At 34.3% G+C, this 14973-nt stretch overlaps 1 protein-coding gene across 8 annotated transcripts in view; it reads left to right on the forward strand.

Moving 5' to 3' along the window:
* The window catches only part of EFR3A (EFR3 homolog A), a 163400-nt gene that overhangs the window by 111342 nt on the left and 37085 nt on the right, over nucleotides 1–14973 (forward strand). For all 8 annotated transcript variants that reach the window (XR_013178526.1, XR_013178527.1, XR_013178528.1 and 5 more), the window contains 6 exons: nucleotides 4787–4922; nucleotides 6639–6806; nucleotides 9500–9614; nucleotides 11512–11563; nucleotides 13389–13561; nucleotides 14029–14104. Coding sequence is in view for 5 of the 8 variants with exons in the window: in XM_077167678.1 (XP_077023793.1) it covers nucleotides 4787–4922; nucleotides 6639–6806; nucleotides 9500–9614; nucleotides 11512–11563; nucleotides 13389–13561; nucleotides 14029–14104 (720 nt within the window). In the remaining 3 variants the exon portion in view is untranslated. The remainder of the gene's footprint in view (nucleotides 1–4786; nucleotides 4923–6638; nucleotides 6807–9499; nucleotides 9615–11511; nucleotides 11564–13388; nucleotides 13562–14028; nucleotides 14105–14973) is intronic.

Raw genomic sequence — 14973 nt, forward strand, 5'->3', positions numbered from 1 at the left:
GTATGGGAACTCCTTCAAGTCAAAATCTATGCTTCAGGGGACTTTGTCAAAAAGGTGAGGAGGCAGCCAACTCAATGGGGGGGGGAAGTATTTGGAGACCATTTATCAGATAATGATTTGATGCCCTGTGTACATAAAGACATTATACAACTCAATAACAAAAGAACAAACAATCCTATTATAAAATAGGCAAAGAATATGAATAGACACTTTTCTGAAGAGTAAGTGCAAATTCATTAAAAGTACATAAAGAGATGCTCATCTTCTTTAGCTATAAGGGAAATGCAAATCAAGATGACAATGAGATACTACCTCATAACCATAACAATGATTGTTCTTAAACAGAAAACAGCAAATGTTGGAGAGGATGTGGAGAAATTGGAACACATATCCACTGTTGGTGATAATGTATAATGGCACAGCTGCTGTGGAAAACAGTTTGGCAGTACCTCAGAAAATGAAATATTGTGTTGCCCCATGAACTGGCAATACCAGTTCTCGGTATATACCCTGAAGAACTGAGAGCAGTGGTATGAAGAAACATTTGCACGCCAATGTTCATAGTGGTACTATTCACAATTGCCAAAAGATGGAAGCAATCCAAGTGCCCATCAGCAGACCAGTGGATAGACAAAATGTGGTGTATATATATATATATGTATATGTGTGTGTATGTGTATATATATAGATATATTATATATATACATACCTACATACATACAATGGAATATTATGCAGCAGTAAAACGAAATGAGGTCCTGAAACATGGGACAACATGGATGAACCTTGAGGGCATAATGCTGAATGAAATAAGTCAGATAGGAAAGGATAGATGCTGTATGATTTCACTATTAGGACTTTTGGCCAAGGTAATCTCAGAGGTTTATACTATAGAATATAGTTGACCTAGAGTTACACAGAAGCTAGAGATGGGGGGAAGGTTATCTTATGAAGTTGAATTTAAATGTAAGGGAAAGGACAGAAGTGATGGTAGAAAATTAGTGGGGATATAATAACGCTGTCATATTGAAGGTGAACATGATTAAAAGGGGATGTGTAGTACCATGTAGCCTATTGATTAACTCTACAACTATCAATAAGTTCTTGCATGAACTACTTCAAAGGTTTGATCTTGCACAGAGTCAATAATACAGGAGAATAGGGGAAAACTAAAATAGCATACTGTGGCTTATAATTAGCAGACATCAACAGTACCACAGCAATACCATAGTTAAATAATTGGGTGGAAGGACAAGAGATTAGGGGAAGTGTTGATTTGATATTTGGAAAGGCTGTGTCCATCAGTGCATTGTCATTATAGACCATTGGAAATTGTCTAACATTGAGAGTGCTGCTGATGGTACAACCAAGCAATGACACTATAAGACATGTTTTGTTTACTTTGGACATTATCCATGATGATCATTGTATCGAACACATGAAGGGTACAATGACTGAGAAGCCAAAAAGCAAACTGTGATTAATGTGTATATATATAGGGCGACTATAAAAAGGAATGATGTGACGCACACAACGAACTGCATGGACTTTGAGGACAATGTTTTGTGTAAAATAAACCAGAAACAAAATCACTTATGCTATAGTCTCTTTCCGAAAATCCTTGAAAATTGGGGCCTAGATTGTAAGCTCTTATAGCTGCCATACTTAGTTAGAAATTGTGTCTTTCTAGACTTGGATACTGAGCTATGTGTATATAAGCTGGTATTTCCTTAGAATTTAGAGTAATTCTGTGACACCTAAGACTCAGAGCTCAAGTTCTGCAGCTCTGAACATCAACATCGGTACATACAGTAGCAGCGTAACCGAAAAATAGATCAGGCTTCAAATAGGGATAAAAATGAAGCCATTCTGGTTGGGACTAATGTACATCAGAAGACACAGCAAAAGATGATAGTATATGTACTCTAGAGCTTCACCTATTGTATGAGACCAAAGACAGAGAGATTTATTATATCTAGATCCTAAATTTTCTGTGACACACAATCTAAATCAACCTATCTGGATTGCTCCTTTAATCAGTCCAAACACATTGTGCTAGGAATGGGAATGAGGCCTTGCAATTCTGTGTAGTTTAATGTAGTAAATACTTGGATATATCCCAGACTGTGGTGGGCTGATAATTTAAAAATATTGGTAGAATCTTGTAAGGGACCAAAGGAAAAAATATAGCACTATTAAACTTTCCTATCCGGGGTTGGGAACACCCAGGAAAATAGGCCAGGCCCTTCATTTTGAGGCCTACCCTTATGAAAGTTATTTCTGTAGGGAGAAGCTAAGATTACCTATAATGAGGCCTAAGAGTTCCTTCCAGGAAACCTCTTTTGTTGGTCAGATGTGGGCCCTCTCTGTCTGTAAGCCCAACTCAAGGAAAGGAAAATCAGCACCCTACCCACTACGTGGGACTTGACATTCAGGGGTGAAAATCTCCCTGACAACATGGGAGATGACTCCCCAGGATGAGGCTGGCACTCGCACTGGGGGATTAGCAAAGCCTTTGTGACCAAAAGGGAGAAAAGAAGTATACCAAAATAAGGCATCAGTGGCTAAGAGAGATCAAATAGTCGAGAGGCTATTCTGCAGGCTACTCTTTTGCAAGCTTCAAGTAAGTATTGCCAGTTGCCTTCATTTGCCAAACCCCACCAACATCACTGCTGTTAACTCTTAAGGACACCTAGGGCTCTTACTGAGACTCTATTAAAGTTTCATGGACTAACTTTACTTTCTTGAAACCTATAACCTCCAGAGGCTTCCTGGGCCAGATAAATCCTGAAACCCAAGACTCCCAGCTAATTATATCCCCCTATCCTTTATTGTCAACACCCCATTCAACATGAAGAAGTTAGAAGGGGCATTCCCCAAAGATCCCTTTAGATTGGAAGAAGGATCAAAGGAGAAGGCGCCTTTGGATTTAACATGTGCATAACTGCTGAGGCAGTATATTGATACTTGTTTTAGCCTCCACTATTTTGGAGCATGTAGAAGGAAAAATCTGAAATAATGGAATTGTGACCTATAACAGATTCTGAAATCTGAAATCTGTTCTGTAACTACTTGTTAAAATGTACTTGGAAAATTTTTGCTTTTTCTTTCTTTTCTTTGTGTGTATGTTATATTTCACAATAAAAATGATTTAAAAAAACCCTTATAAAGTATAACATCTTTGAATTTCCATTCCTTTCACTCCTTGCTCTTTTTTCTTTTTTTTTTTTTTTTGTTATTTGTATTTTTTCTTCCTTGCTCTTTTTTATACTTTATTTTATTCTTGAGTTTTTCTTTATCAGTGGAGAGAATCTGTGTTTCCATTTGCTTGGGATAGGTCTGCTTTATGTAATTATTGATAACACCCTCAGTCACTCTTTCATGTGCCCTGGTTTGGACCTTGAAGCAAATGATTACCCTACTTATAAGGCAGATTCTAATTACATAAGGTTCATACATCAAAAGCATGAAGTTTCCTCAGCAAGATTTTCAGTTTTGCATTGGATACGGTTGGCTGGCTGGCTCAATTTTAACATAGTTTTAAGTGAAGTAAAAAGTAAAGATAGAAATATAAACTTAACTTTTACTTGGTGTTGGTATAAAAGTAGATGTTTTAGATCAGAAATGCAAGAAATACTGGAGGTGGTGTTTCTGTTGTATTACTAGAGATGAAGGGAATTTTTTTTTTTTTTTTGACAGAGTAACTATTATGTGTTGGGCTCTGTTTATTAATATTAAATGCATTCATTTAGAGTATGGCTGCTGAATCATTATATTGATATTTCTTTTAGTCTCCAGCATCTTGGAGCAGCCAGAAGGAAAAACCTAAAATTATGTAACTGTAACCCATACCAAACTCAGAAATATGTTCTACAATTAGTTGTTGTGATGTGCTTTGAAATTTATTGCTTTTTATATATATATGTTATTTTTCACAATTAAAAAAAATTTAAAAACCTGTCCATTTCAAAGGGAGTTACAGGGTAATAGACGTGGCTCATGGATATATGCTCAGGTATACTATTTTAAAAGAAATCAAAGAAGATTCACTGGAGTTAAAAATAAAGTTTTGTCTTGCTAAGTATACTTTTTTTATTAGGACCTGATAATCATTCACTGTGACTGACCAAATTCCTTTATATGTGATAAAATTGCTATTATATATTGTGACTCCTCTGAAATCTTCTTTATTTAAATTTTGTCCAATACACATTAATCAACTTTTCATTTTCACAGTTGCGCTTGATTAGCTTAAAGTTTGTTAGATATACGCAATAGAAAATAATATCTATTTAGTTGGAGTAAGAGATAAGTACTAGAGATAATATAATCTGTTTATTTTTTTAAACAGCAATTTATCCTGTTATTAAATTACAGGAGTGTATACATGCTCATTTTGAAGGGTTGGAAATTACAAACAAATATAAAGAGAATGTAAATTTCTCATAAATCTCTCAAGTGACCAATGTTAACATTTTGCTATATGTAAGTCTAGTCTTAAAATATGCTTTCAGAAACAAGCATTAAATTTTAATGGACATAATATTTTGCACTTTGCTTTTTTTTCTATTGAAGTATCAAATATTTTCTAGTATCCCTATTTATTCTTCAAAAGTATGTTTTTTTAAGTATGTTTTTTAATGGCTACATCAATCCCATAACGTGAGTACCATAACGTATTTAATGTCCCTTACAATTGGACATTTAAATGTCACATGTTCTTTTCTTATGAATACAGGATGAATATACACATATATACATCTCTGTACTATTTGGTTGCTTTTAGGCTCAGTATTCTCATCACGTGATTCAGGAGATTCTAGGACATCTTGATGCTCGTAAAAAAGACTCTCCACGGGTTCGAGCAGGCATTATTCAGGTTCTGTTAGAAGCTGTTGCCATTGCTGCTAAAGGTTCTATAGGTGGGTACTAATTAAAAAAAAAAAATTCAACGCCTCAGCCTGTTTCAAAATGTTTATCAGCAGGAATAACTGTATAGAAAAGTCTTTCTCTGAGACTGTAGCTACACATTTTTAAATGTGCTATAATTTATCTTGCAACTTTATGTTCATTCCTAGATTTCTTTAGTGCATAGTTCAGCTTTAGCATTTTCCTCCAAATCAGTTTCTTCCCTTCTTTTATTCTAATTATAAAGGTTTTGAATACCAACTATGTGTTTGGGAGAATACAGATCTAAAAAACTTAGAATTTACTTGGGGGTTATAAAACTTCACCTAATAATGTAATACAAGGCAGAATTTGATCAAGTATAAGAAAACTGGTTCAGAGCAGGATCAGGAAAATTATGTAACCCATTTTGATATGCGTTAGTGTCAAAGAAGTCAAGATATGACTTAAAAGTTAAATATTAGCTAGATCATAAACTTAGTCTACAGCTGATTGGCATTTTTAAAGATTTACTGTAGTCTTTATCACAGATATGCTATAGGAAAATTCATCTAGCAGTAAAATGTACAGTGAATTAGATAGAGATAACAGGTGGCAATCCTATTTAATCATTATAAAATAACCTGATTTTGGATGCCACCCTTAGAAATAGTAATGTTAAGTCAACGGGATTTGATAACTACTTGTAGAGGGAACAAGGAGAAAGGACAGGTCTAATATCATGATATTTCTTTTGTATATGATTAGAAGAATGGAAAGGTCTATAGTAGAAATATGGAATATAAGAGAATAATCTGGTTATGATTTTTCTAATTTCAAATTCAGCCTAGAAATATATCAGCTAATGAAATATTCTAACTTTCTTTTGCGCCATCATGATGTTAATAGAGAAAGCAGTATCAAATGAGAGTTGGCATTTTGAATATAAACTTTTCATTATTTATCTTGTAACTTACCTGAAAGAGATGGAAGCAGGTTATTTAAGTGGAGAGTTATTTTATTTGAAATATGAAATGAAACACATGATGCATTGATTCATCACATTTATAATAGAATGTCTGCTGTGAGTGAGACACTGTGCTCAACTCTGTACAATTGGAGAAGCACTTGGAGCATGGTTTCCTGTCCTGGAAAAGCTGAGAGTCAAGAGTAGGAGACAGATAAACTCCACTAATTAAAAGATAGTGTGATAGGTGCATTCATGGAAACATGTGGAGAGGATTTATAGAACTAATAGCAGAAAGCCAGTTCTGGGATAAATTGGCTCGTTTCTGTCTAATAATTGAGGAAAATCCTTCCATTTTTAGTCCCAAAAGCTGCAAAATCAATTTTCTATGCTGTAGTGAGCTATTTTATCATAATTTTGTCGTTTCTGGCCCAATAATCAAGTTAAATCTTGTCTTAGTATACATTATTTTGAATAGGCAACATTAAATAGGTGGAAAGTTTGGGGTAGTTCTTATATACATATATGAATTTTCTGTGGTTTGTTTCAGAGATTCACACAGTGAGTTACTCATTGATGCCCAGTAAATATTTGTTGTTATAGCAAGGAGACTTTCTTATTGAGGTTTTTCTCATTTGCTTTTTGTCCTGTTAGTTCTTAATTTATTAAGTATTTCCATCTACTTAGAAAATAACCAGAAGTCCCTGTAAAGAAATACGGGAGTTGGTTTTGAGTACATAATAACTGGAAAAGTCTGTCTGCTCACACAGATAATCCTTTACAGGTCCCACAGTGCTAGAAGTCTTTAACACCCTACTGAAGCATCTGCGTCTCAGTGTTGAATTTGAAGCAGATGATTTACAGGGAGGGTCTATAGGCACTGCCAACTTGAACACAAGTTCCAAAGACAATGATGAGAAAATTGTGCAGAATGCTATCATCCAAACAATAGGTGAGTTAATTTCACTTTTCAAAACTAATGTGTAAAACAGTAATTAAAAAATAAAAAGCTCTTACTTAAGATACTTGACCTTTTTAGTGCATTTGTCAGAGATGAATGATAGCTTATACTTTTTTATTTTTTAACATGGGCAGGCTCCAGGAATTGAACTAGGGTTTCTGGCATAGCAGGCAAGAATTTTGCCACTGAGCCACCATTGCACCCCCTGATAGCTTATACTTTAAAAAAACTTTTTATTTGAAAAATAAACAAGCATATTAGGATCAGTTATACTGTATACCCCTTACCCAGATTCATTTTACCACATTTACTTTTTCATTTGTTCTCCCCACCTCCATCTCTCTTTATGCATGTGTGTATATGTGACTACATACATACACAGTTGTTCTTCATTATTTGCAGATTCCCTGTTTGTGAATTTACCTACTTGCTAAAATTGATTTGTAACCCTAATATCTATCCTTGCAAATCTTTTGTGCTCATTCATAGACATGTACAGAGTGGTGAAAACTTTGAGTTCTGTGACATTTATTTTCCCAGCTGAGGTTGAACAAGGTTTTGCTCTGCTTGGTATATGTACTGCCACACTTTTCTATATTTGTGCTTCATGTTGGAGATTTGGCTTTTTAAAACAGCCCCCATTTTAAAAAGCTGAAGTACTGTCCAGTGTTCCTAAGTGCAGGAAGGCTGTGATGTGCCTTACAGAGAAACTGTTAGATCTTCATTCAGGCATGAGTTGTAATGCTGTTGGCTATGAGCTCAATGTTACAGCATCAACAACATAGATCCCAAATGAGGCATATTTACACAGACGCACACGTGAAATAAAGTTATGTATTGATCAAGTGAGGAAGATATTGTGACCAGAATCTCACAGGAGCCTAACCTTGTACTTCTCCAAGAAGCAGTTGTTCAGTACGTACTAATCAGCATTTGAAGCAACTTTATAGAACATAACTACTGCTTATAATGAGAATCAACTATATTTTTTTCCCTAAACCACAGGATAATAAGTTATATATCACAACCTTTTACCCCTAATTATTTCACTGTTTTTCCAAAGAATAAAGGTATTTTCTTACACCAGCAGAGTACAGTTGTCTACATTAATACATTTAAAATTGACAAGGTACTTTAATCCATCTTTCATATTCTATTTTTGTCAGTTGACCCAAATGATGTTCTTTTTGGCATTTTTTTCCTTGGATACAAGATCCAGTCTAGGATTATATATTGCATTTGATTATATTTCTTGTAATTTCTTTAGTCTGGAAAGAAGAGAAAGTTCCTCATTTGGGTTTATCTGATGTTTCCTCATGATTGAATTCACGTGATATGTTCCTGATTGGAATACCACCTAAGTGATATGCTGTTTTTAGAATATCACATCCAGAGGTATACGGTGTTCATGCTTCTCATTGGAGATGTTAATTTTAATCTTGTCCTATTTCTCCACTGTACAATTTTTATTTTTTTCCTTGCACATAATGAGCAATTTTTGGGAAGATACTTTTAGATAGTGCAAATATTCTCCTCTTCTTCAAAACTTTCCCCTAGATTTAGTGTCTATTAAAAATTCTTCCCTGAACCAATCTTTACCATCATGGTTCTAAAAAAATAGTTTTCAGATTCCAGCACTCATTCCACAGCCTCCAGTGGGCACCATGAGCAAGATCAATTTTGTCCTCCCCTATGTATGTAAGTATGTTTGTATTTATTTGTTAGTGGTATAAATTCACTGATTTCTGTGTTTTATGGTTTATAATTCATTACTGAACTTAATTATTGTGGTGCTCAAATTGTCTCAGATTTGGCCAGTTGGAGTCCCTTCAAGCTGCCTCCTATGTCTCTGTAATGTCTTACTGGTTTTTTGGAGCACCACATTCTGTTAGCCTTTTCAGGCACTTTCTCTCTCTGCCCCAACTCTGCTTGGCCATTTCTCCAAGGAGCTATGGTTCCTTTTAGTGGAGGAATGGGATTAGTGGCCAAGATCTAGGTGCTGATACCCTGGCCTCTAATAGCGTATGCTTTGGGGAGGGGCATGTAGAAACTGAAGAGTTTCCTAAAAAATTAAAGAAAAAAAGCCTTGTGAATTTTGTTTGGAAAAGAAATAATCTGAATATAAATACAAATTAAAGCAGCAACCTGTTTTTCTACCTTTAAGCCCCCCTTTCCCAATATCTTCTTTATAATAGCCAGACCATACTTTAATGTAAGTACATAATTACATTATGATACATGTGATAATTTCAAAATTGGATTGTATTCCTGGGACTTAGTACCTAATTTCTAATGATTACTAGTGATTTTTAAGAATAATGGAATCATAAATAAATTTATATTAAAGCTTGGCTTATGCCTTTTATCTGGGTAATTTTCCAACTTGTGAACTAATTTTTATCCTCTCTATGATCCAATCAACTCAAAAGTTTTCCACTGGTAGGTATGCAGAAGTCTATGAAAGATATATTATTCCTCTAAAAATTAGTCCATCTTATACACATCTCATATAGTACATAAGTAGTGATACTGGACAAATGAAATTATAACATCTTTAGAATAATGTGGCTTAAAGTATCATTGTTTTACAAAGTATTGAAAGCTTTGGTTAAAAATGTATTTTTGTAATTGGAAAAAATAAACTTTTTTTTAATCTGTAAAATTTGTCTTAATATTTTTCATAGGATTTTTTGGAAGTAACCTCCCAGATTATCAGAGGTCAGAAATCATGATGTTCATTATGGGGAAAGTACCTGTTTTTGGAACAACCACACATAATTTGGATATCAGTCAACTAGGGTATGCAGTTTTTCGATGTTCTTAAACTGTACATTTTAACATAACCTTGGGTTAATTTTCACCTTAAGAAAGAGAGAAAATGTCAGTTTTGTTTCCTAATCATTTGTACTAAATGGCCTGTGGAAAATAGTTAGTGTTTTTTGACACTAGATTGCTATGCGATTGTCAACATTTGCATGCTTTTAGAACCTCTTTTCAGTATATCATATAATCTTAAATTTTCTGTGACATACTGACCCAGGTAGGTTTGTTTAACCTAGACCTTGGGCATAATCATACATATTTAGGGTGAAGTCTCAAGTTACCTGTAAAATGTTTAAGTTAATATCAATGTAGAAAGTATACTCACTTATTCCTAGAATTCTAAAACTGAAAGTAATTTTGAAGATCACCTCTCTTCTGGCCCCTCATTTTATTGGTTTGATAACATGCTAACCCTTTAGTTTGAGAATAATTTTGTATGATTTGCTAATTTCATGAGAAAAACCATAGTGGCTTAGTCCTTGGTTCATATTTCTTTAACTATTAATTAGATAAACTTTATCCATTAGTTAATTTTTCTTTGAATTGTGTTTTCTCACCTCCTTAATGATATGTTATATAGATGTTAAATTTGTTCATTATATTTGCAGTAATATTTTCTCCAATTTATAGATTCTTTTAATTTGAGTTATTTAGTTTTGTGGTCATGTGAGTCATGTATCACATGCATGTATCTGTTTCCTTCAAGAGTCACTAACTTTTGAAATTTTTTTTGAGTTGAATTTGAGTTTTTTCTTTTACATTTACCTCTGTAATTTGTGTAAAATTTAGAGTATAAAGTGAACCATGGTTTTGGCTATAATGAAAATAAAGTCTATGTAGCCAAGTAAGATAGTGTTTTAAAATTAGTGAAGAGTATTGCAAGTAAATGAAATAATTTAAATAAATGGTAATTATAGTTAATAAGATAATACCAGCTCCTATCAGTGAGACCATATAGTATTTGTCATTTTGTTTCTGGCTAATTTCACTCAGCATAATGTCCTTAAGGTCCAACCCCACAAAGGATAGGCTAAGCCTACTTGAAATTAGGCCTAAGAGTCACCCCCAAGAGAACCTCTTTTGTTGCTCAGATGTGGCCTCTGTCTCAGCTAACACGACATGCAAACTCACCGCCGTACCCCTCTCTATGTAGGACATGACTCCCAGCAGTGTGGACCTTCCTAGCAACATGAGACAGAAATCCTAGAATGAGCTGGGACCAAAGCATCAAGGGATTGAGAAAACCTTCTCAGCCAAAAGGGGGAAGAGGGAAATGAGACAAAATAAAGTGTCAGTGGCTGAGAGATTCCAGAGTTGAGAGGTTATCCTGGAGGTTAATCTTACGCATTAAATAGATATCACCTTGTTAGTCAAAATGTAATGGGAAGGCTGGAGGGAACTGCCTGAAAATGTAGAGCTGTGTTCTAGTAGCCATGTTTCTTGAAGATGATTGTATAATGATATAGCTTTCACAATGTGACTGTGTGATTGTGAAACCTTGTGTCTGATGCTCCTTTTATCTACCTTATCAACAGACGAGTAAGATATATGGAATAAAAATAAATAATGGGGGAACAAATGTTAAAATAAATTTAGTAGATTGAAATGCTAATGATCAATGAAAGGGAGGGGTATGGGGTATGGTATGTAGGGATTTTTTTCTATCTTTTTATTTCTTTTTTCTGAATTGATGCAAATGTTCTAAGAAAAGATGATGATGAATATAAAACTATGATGATATTGTGAAGTACTGATTATATATATATGTAGAATGGAATGATCATTTGGTAAGAATGTGCTTGTTTGCTGTTATGTTTTTAAAAAATTAAAAATTAATTTAAAAAAGTTAATACCAGCATTTTGTATATTTTAGGGATTTGGGAACCAGGCGGATTCAGATAATGTTGCTAAGATCTTTACTCATGGTAAGGTGCTTGAGACAAGAAAAGGACATATGATTTTACATTTTTGAAAAATTTAAAAGAATAGCTTCATATTATCAATTTAATTTTCTTTACTTTTTTCTATGATTTAAATAGTTACATATTATGCTTTTCATTTTCTAATATGGATAGTATACGTTTTGCAGTTTATTCCTCACTTACCTAGTCTTTATATTTGATCCTCACAACGATCAAAATCTACAGAGAGCCAGGACTGTTGCCATCTCATAGGCAGTGAAGCTCGGCCTCAGAGGCCTTCAGTGTAAGGAACTGAGGAGTTTCATTTGGGTCATCAAGCTAAAGATTAGAACTTTGACTTGAGAACTAATATTCTTTCTACATACCACACTATCACTTTGACATACTGAACAGATATTTGCATACCACACTATTACTTTGACATACTGAACAAATACTTTTCTTTGGAAAGTTCAGGAGGATGAAATGTTATTTAAAATGTGGAGTCAGTATAAATAGCTGAAAATTCAAAATATGAGGTCTCATAGTTATTTGTAATGATTGTATTCATCTTTGATTCACCTTTACCTAGCATAATGCGGAGAACAATGTAGAAGCTAGCTAGGTTTAGGGATAATAATCACAGTGTGTCTTTTCTATAACCAACCCAGTATCTTTCATGTATATTGTGGAAATCTTTATTATACATGATCCTATTTTTAATGACACATTTTTCACATTGCGATAAGTATAAAATATGTCTTCTGTGGTATCATTTCTAATTCTGTTTATGGTGCTTGTCATGCAGATGCTTTAAATTGTATTTAGCCAAATTTTTCAATCCTTTCCTATGTGCTTTGTGCTTTTTTATATCTTGTTTAAGAACTCCTTAATGTTATAAGCATATTTGTTTATATTTCCTTTTAAAAGTTTAAAATTTTTGCTTTCCACATTTCAAACTTTAATCTGAAGTTTATTTTTGTATGTGTTGTGAATCACAGATACATTTTTAATTTTCCTTGGTGGATAATCAATTGTCCCACCAAATTCCCTCCTGATTTATAAAATCCCTGTCATCTATAGTAAGTGGCCAGTTATAAATGATAAATGTTCCATATCTGCTTTTAATCCCAAAAATAAGATGGGGGGAAAAAAACCTTGAAATTTATTTGGTTATAAATATTTATATCAGATGATTTATATAAACTTGGCCTCTACCTTAATTAGGTATTTTTTTTTAATTGAGTGAATTTGGTATGGTTCAAATATTTTATAGCACTTGATAAAACGTTCTTTAAAAGCTTTTTATTTAGAAGATAAATATGTATTCATAAATGTCAAATCAATAATTAATAACATTCAGTTTTCCGAAATGAAAATATATTCCCACTAACCATTTGCTTAAAGTGAAAGAATAATTTGCTGATTTAAGTGTAAAATTTGCATGTCTTATCGTTATTATTAGCCTTACAATATCTTTATTTTTTTTCAGTGTATTGATTACATATTTTTAACCTCTCTGAGCCTCAGTTTCCTCTGACAAACTGGGGATATGCTAGCCCCATCTCCCCTCTCAGGGATGCAGTGAGGATGAAGTTAATTAGAATCATCCCTGGGACATAGGAAACATTCAATAATTGTGTGCTACTCTTAAATGTATTCTTATGAATGATTTTTTGTTAATTCAGTAAAATCCTTTGCCCTTTACAATTTCCCTTTATGTTTTTCCTTCAGGTTTTGTGTGCATACTTTCTTTCCTTAAGTTTATGGTTCTTAAAAAAACAGAGAATTTTACCCTAAAGAAACACTTGTTTCAAAGGTTTTTTTGTTTTTAACTCCCTATAATCAGGTAACCTCCGGCTACAAAGCAAAGACAATTGTTACTGCACTACCTGGGTCTTTTTTGGATCCTTTGTTATCATCCTCTCTCATGGAAGATTATGAACTGCGACAGTTAGTTTTGGAAGTGATGCATAATCTTATGGATCGCCATGACAATAGGGCAAAGCTTCGAGGGATCAGGTAATGTGCCATTTTGAAGTTGACTTTATAAGTTAAAAAATCTTTTTAAATTAATATACTTAAATATTGTGATCTTTTAATCTAAGGTTTTCAGGGTTTTTTCAATCCTGCATTTTATTTAATTGGTATGATGATTGTTTATTAATATATCTTAAGATAAATGTTTGGGGATCTTTTAATGTATTCTTCAGAGATTTCATCAACTAGCAGTCACTGGTTATGTGAATTTTATTTTGATTTTATTTTAGTTTTGCTTTAAATTTAGGAATGACATTAAGAGTCCAGATTATGTTTTGAAATTCCCCTTAATTAAACTTGGTAATTCAGTAGTATCATTGCATATAGATTTATTTAAAATACCCATTGAAATGAATACTGAATAGGTCAAACTCCTAAGGTTAAATGTGATTTTCCTGTCTTACATGAAATGTTTTGTTCATGAAAAATGATATATTGATTGTCTTTAGAATAATACCAGATGTAGCTGACCTAAAGATTAAAAGAGAAAAAATTTCTAGACAAGACACAAGTTTCATGAAAAAGGTAAGACCATTATCTCAGAAATAATGTTGATATAAATTAGATAGCCATTTGAATTTTTAGGTAGCTTTACATTGAGCTCACCTTAAAACGAAGCCATGGAAGTTTGCAACTGAAAAGACCTCAGTCTGCTATCTCCAGCCTCCACTCTGTTGCTACAGCATTACTGGTGGTATCTCTCTTCCAGCCTGCGTTTAAACATTGCATTGTTGAACGTTAAGAATTTTAAATTTCTTCTTATGCGTTAAAATTTCTCCCAGTAATTCCTATTTATGGAGCGGTGTTACCAGCTCAGTGTTAGTTCTTTGGGTGCTCACACAGTAACGCAGAAGCACTTTTATTGCTTTCTCCGGAGAAAGATTCTCACCCGAGTAAGAGGCGCACGAGTGCCAAATGTGGGAGTGCGCAGGCGCCTTCGGTCTGAGTCGCTGATGCACAAGAGCCCCACCCCAGCCCGGCGTGGGCCGTGCCCAGCGTGGGAGTGCGCAGGCGCCTTCCGTCTGAGTCTCTAACGCGAAGGCGCCCCACCCCCAGCCCGCCGTCGGCCCGCTACCTGGGAGTTACACCCCGGTCTCAGAAACCAGTCAGTTAAAAAGTGCATTTTCTATACCTTATTATCATAACTAGTCTCTTGTCTTTGATCAACCACAGATGAAGGTATGTTGAGTCCTTCATCTGTGTGTTTAGCTGCCCTTAGAGAGGACCAAGCAAGTACTAACCAATTATACGCGAAGGTGTGCTGAGTCCTTGTTGTCTGTGGTTTCGGAGAGGGGGTGCTGTGGGCCAGGTTAGAAGGTTGAGGCTTAAGTTACTTCCTAATTTGAGTGGAAGGAGTCCACCATCCCTTACACTACCCTGTACCACCCCTCTCA

This window comes from Tamandua tetradactyla, chromosome 6 (assembly GCF_023851605.1).
Source record: "Tamandua tetradactyla isolate mTamTet1 chromosome 6, mTamTet1.pri, whole genome shotgun sequence".
Classification (NCBI taxonomy): domain Eukaryota; kingdom Metazoa; phylum Chordata; class Mammalia; order Pilosa; family Myrmecophagidae; genus Tamandua; species Tamandua tetradactyla.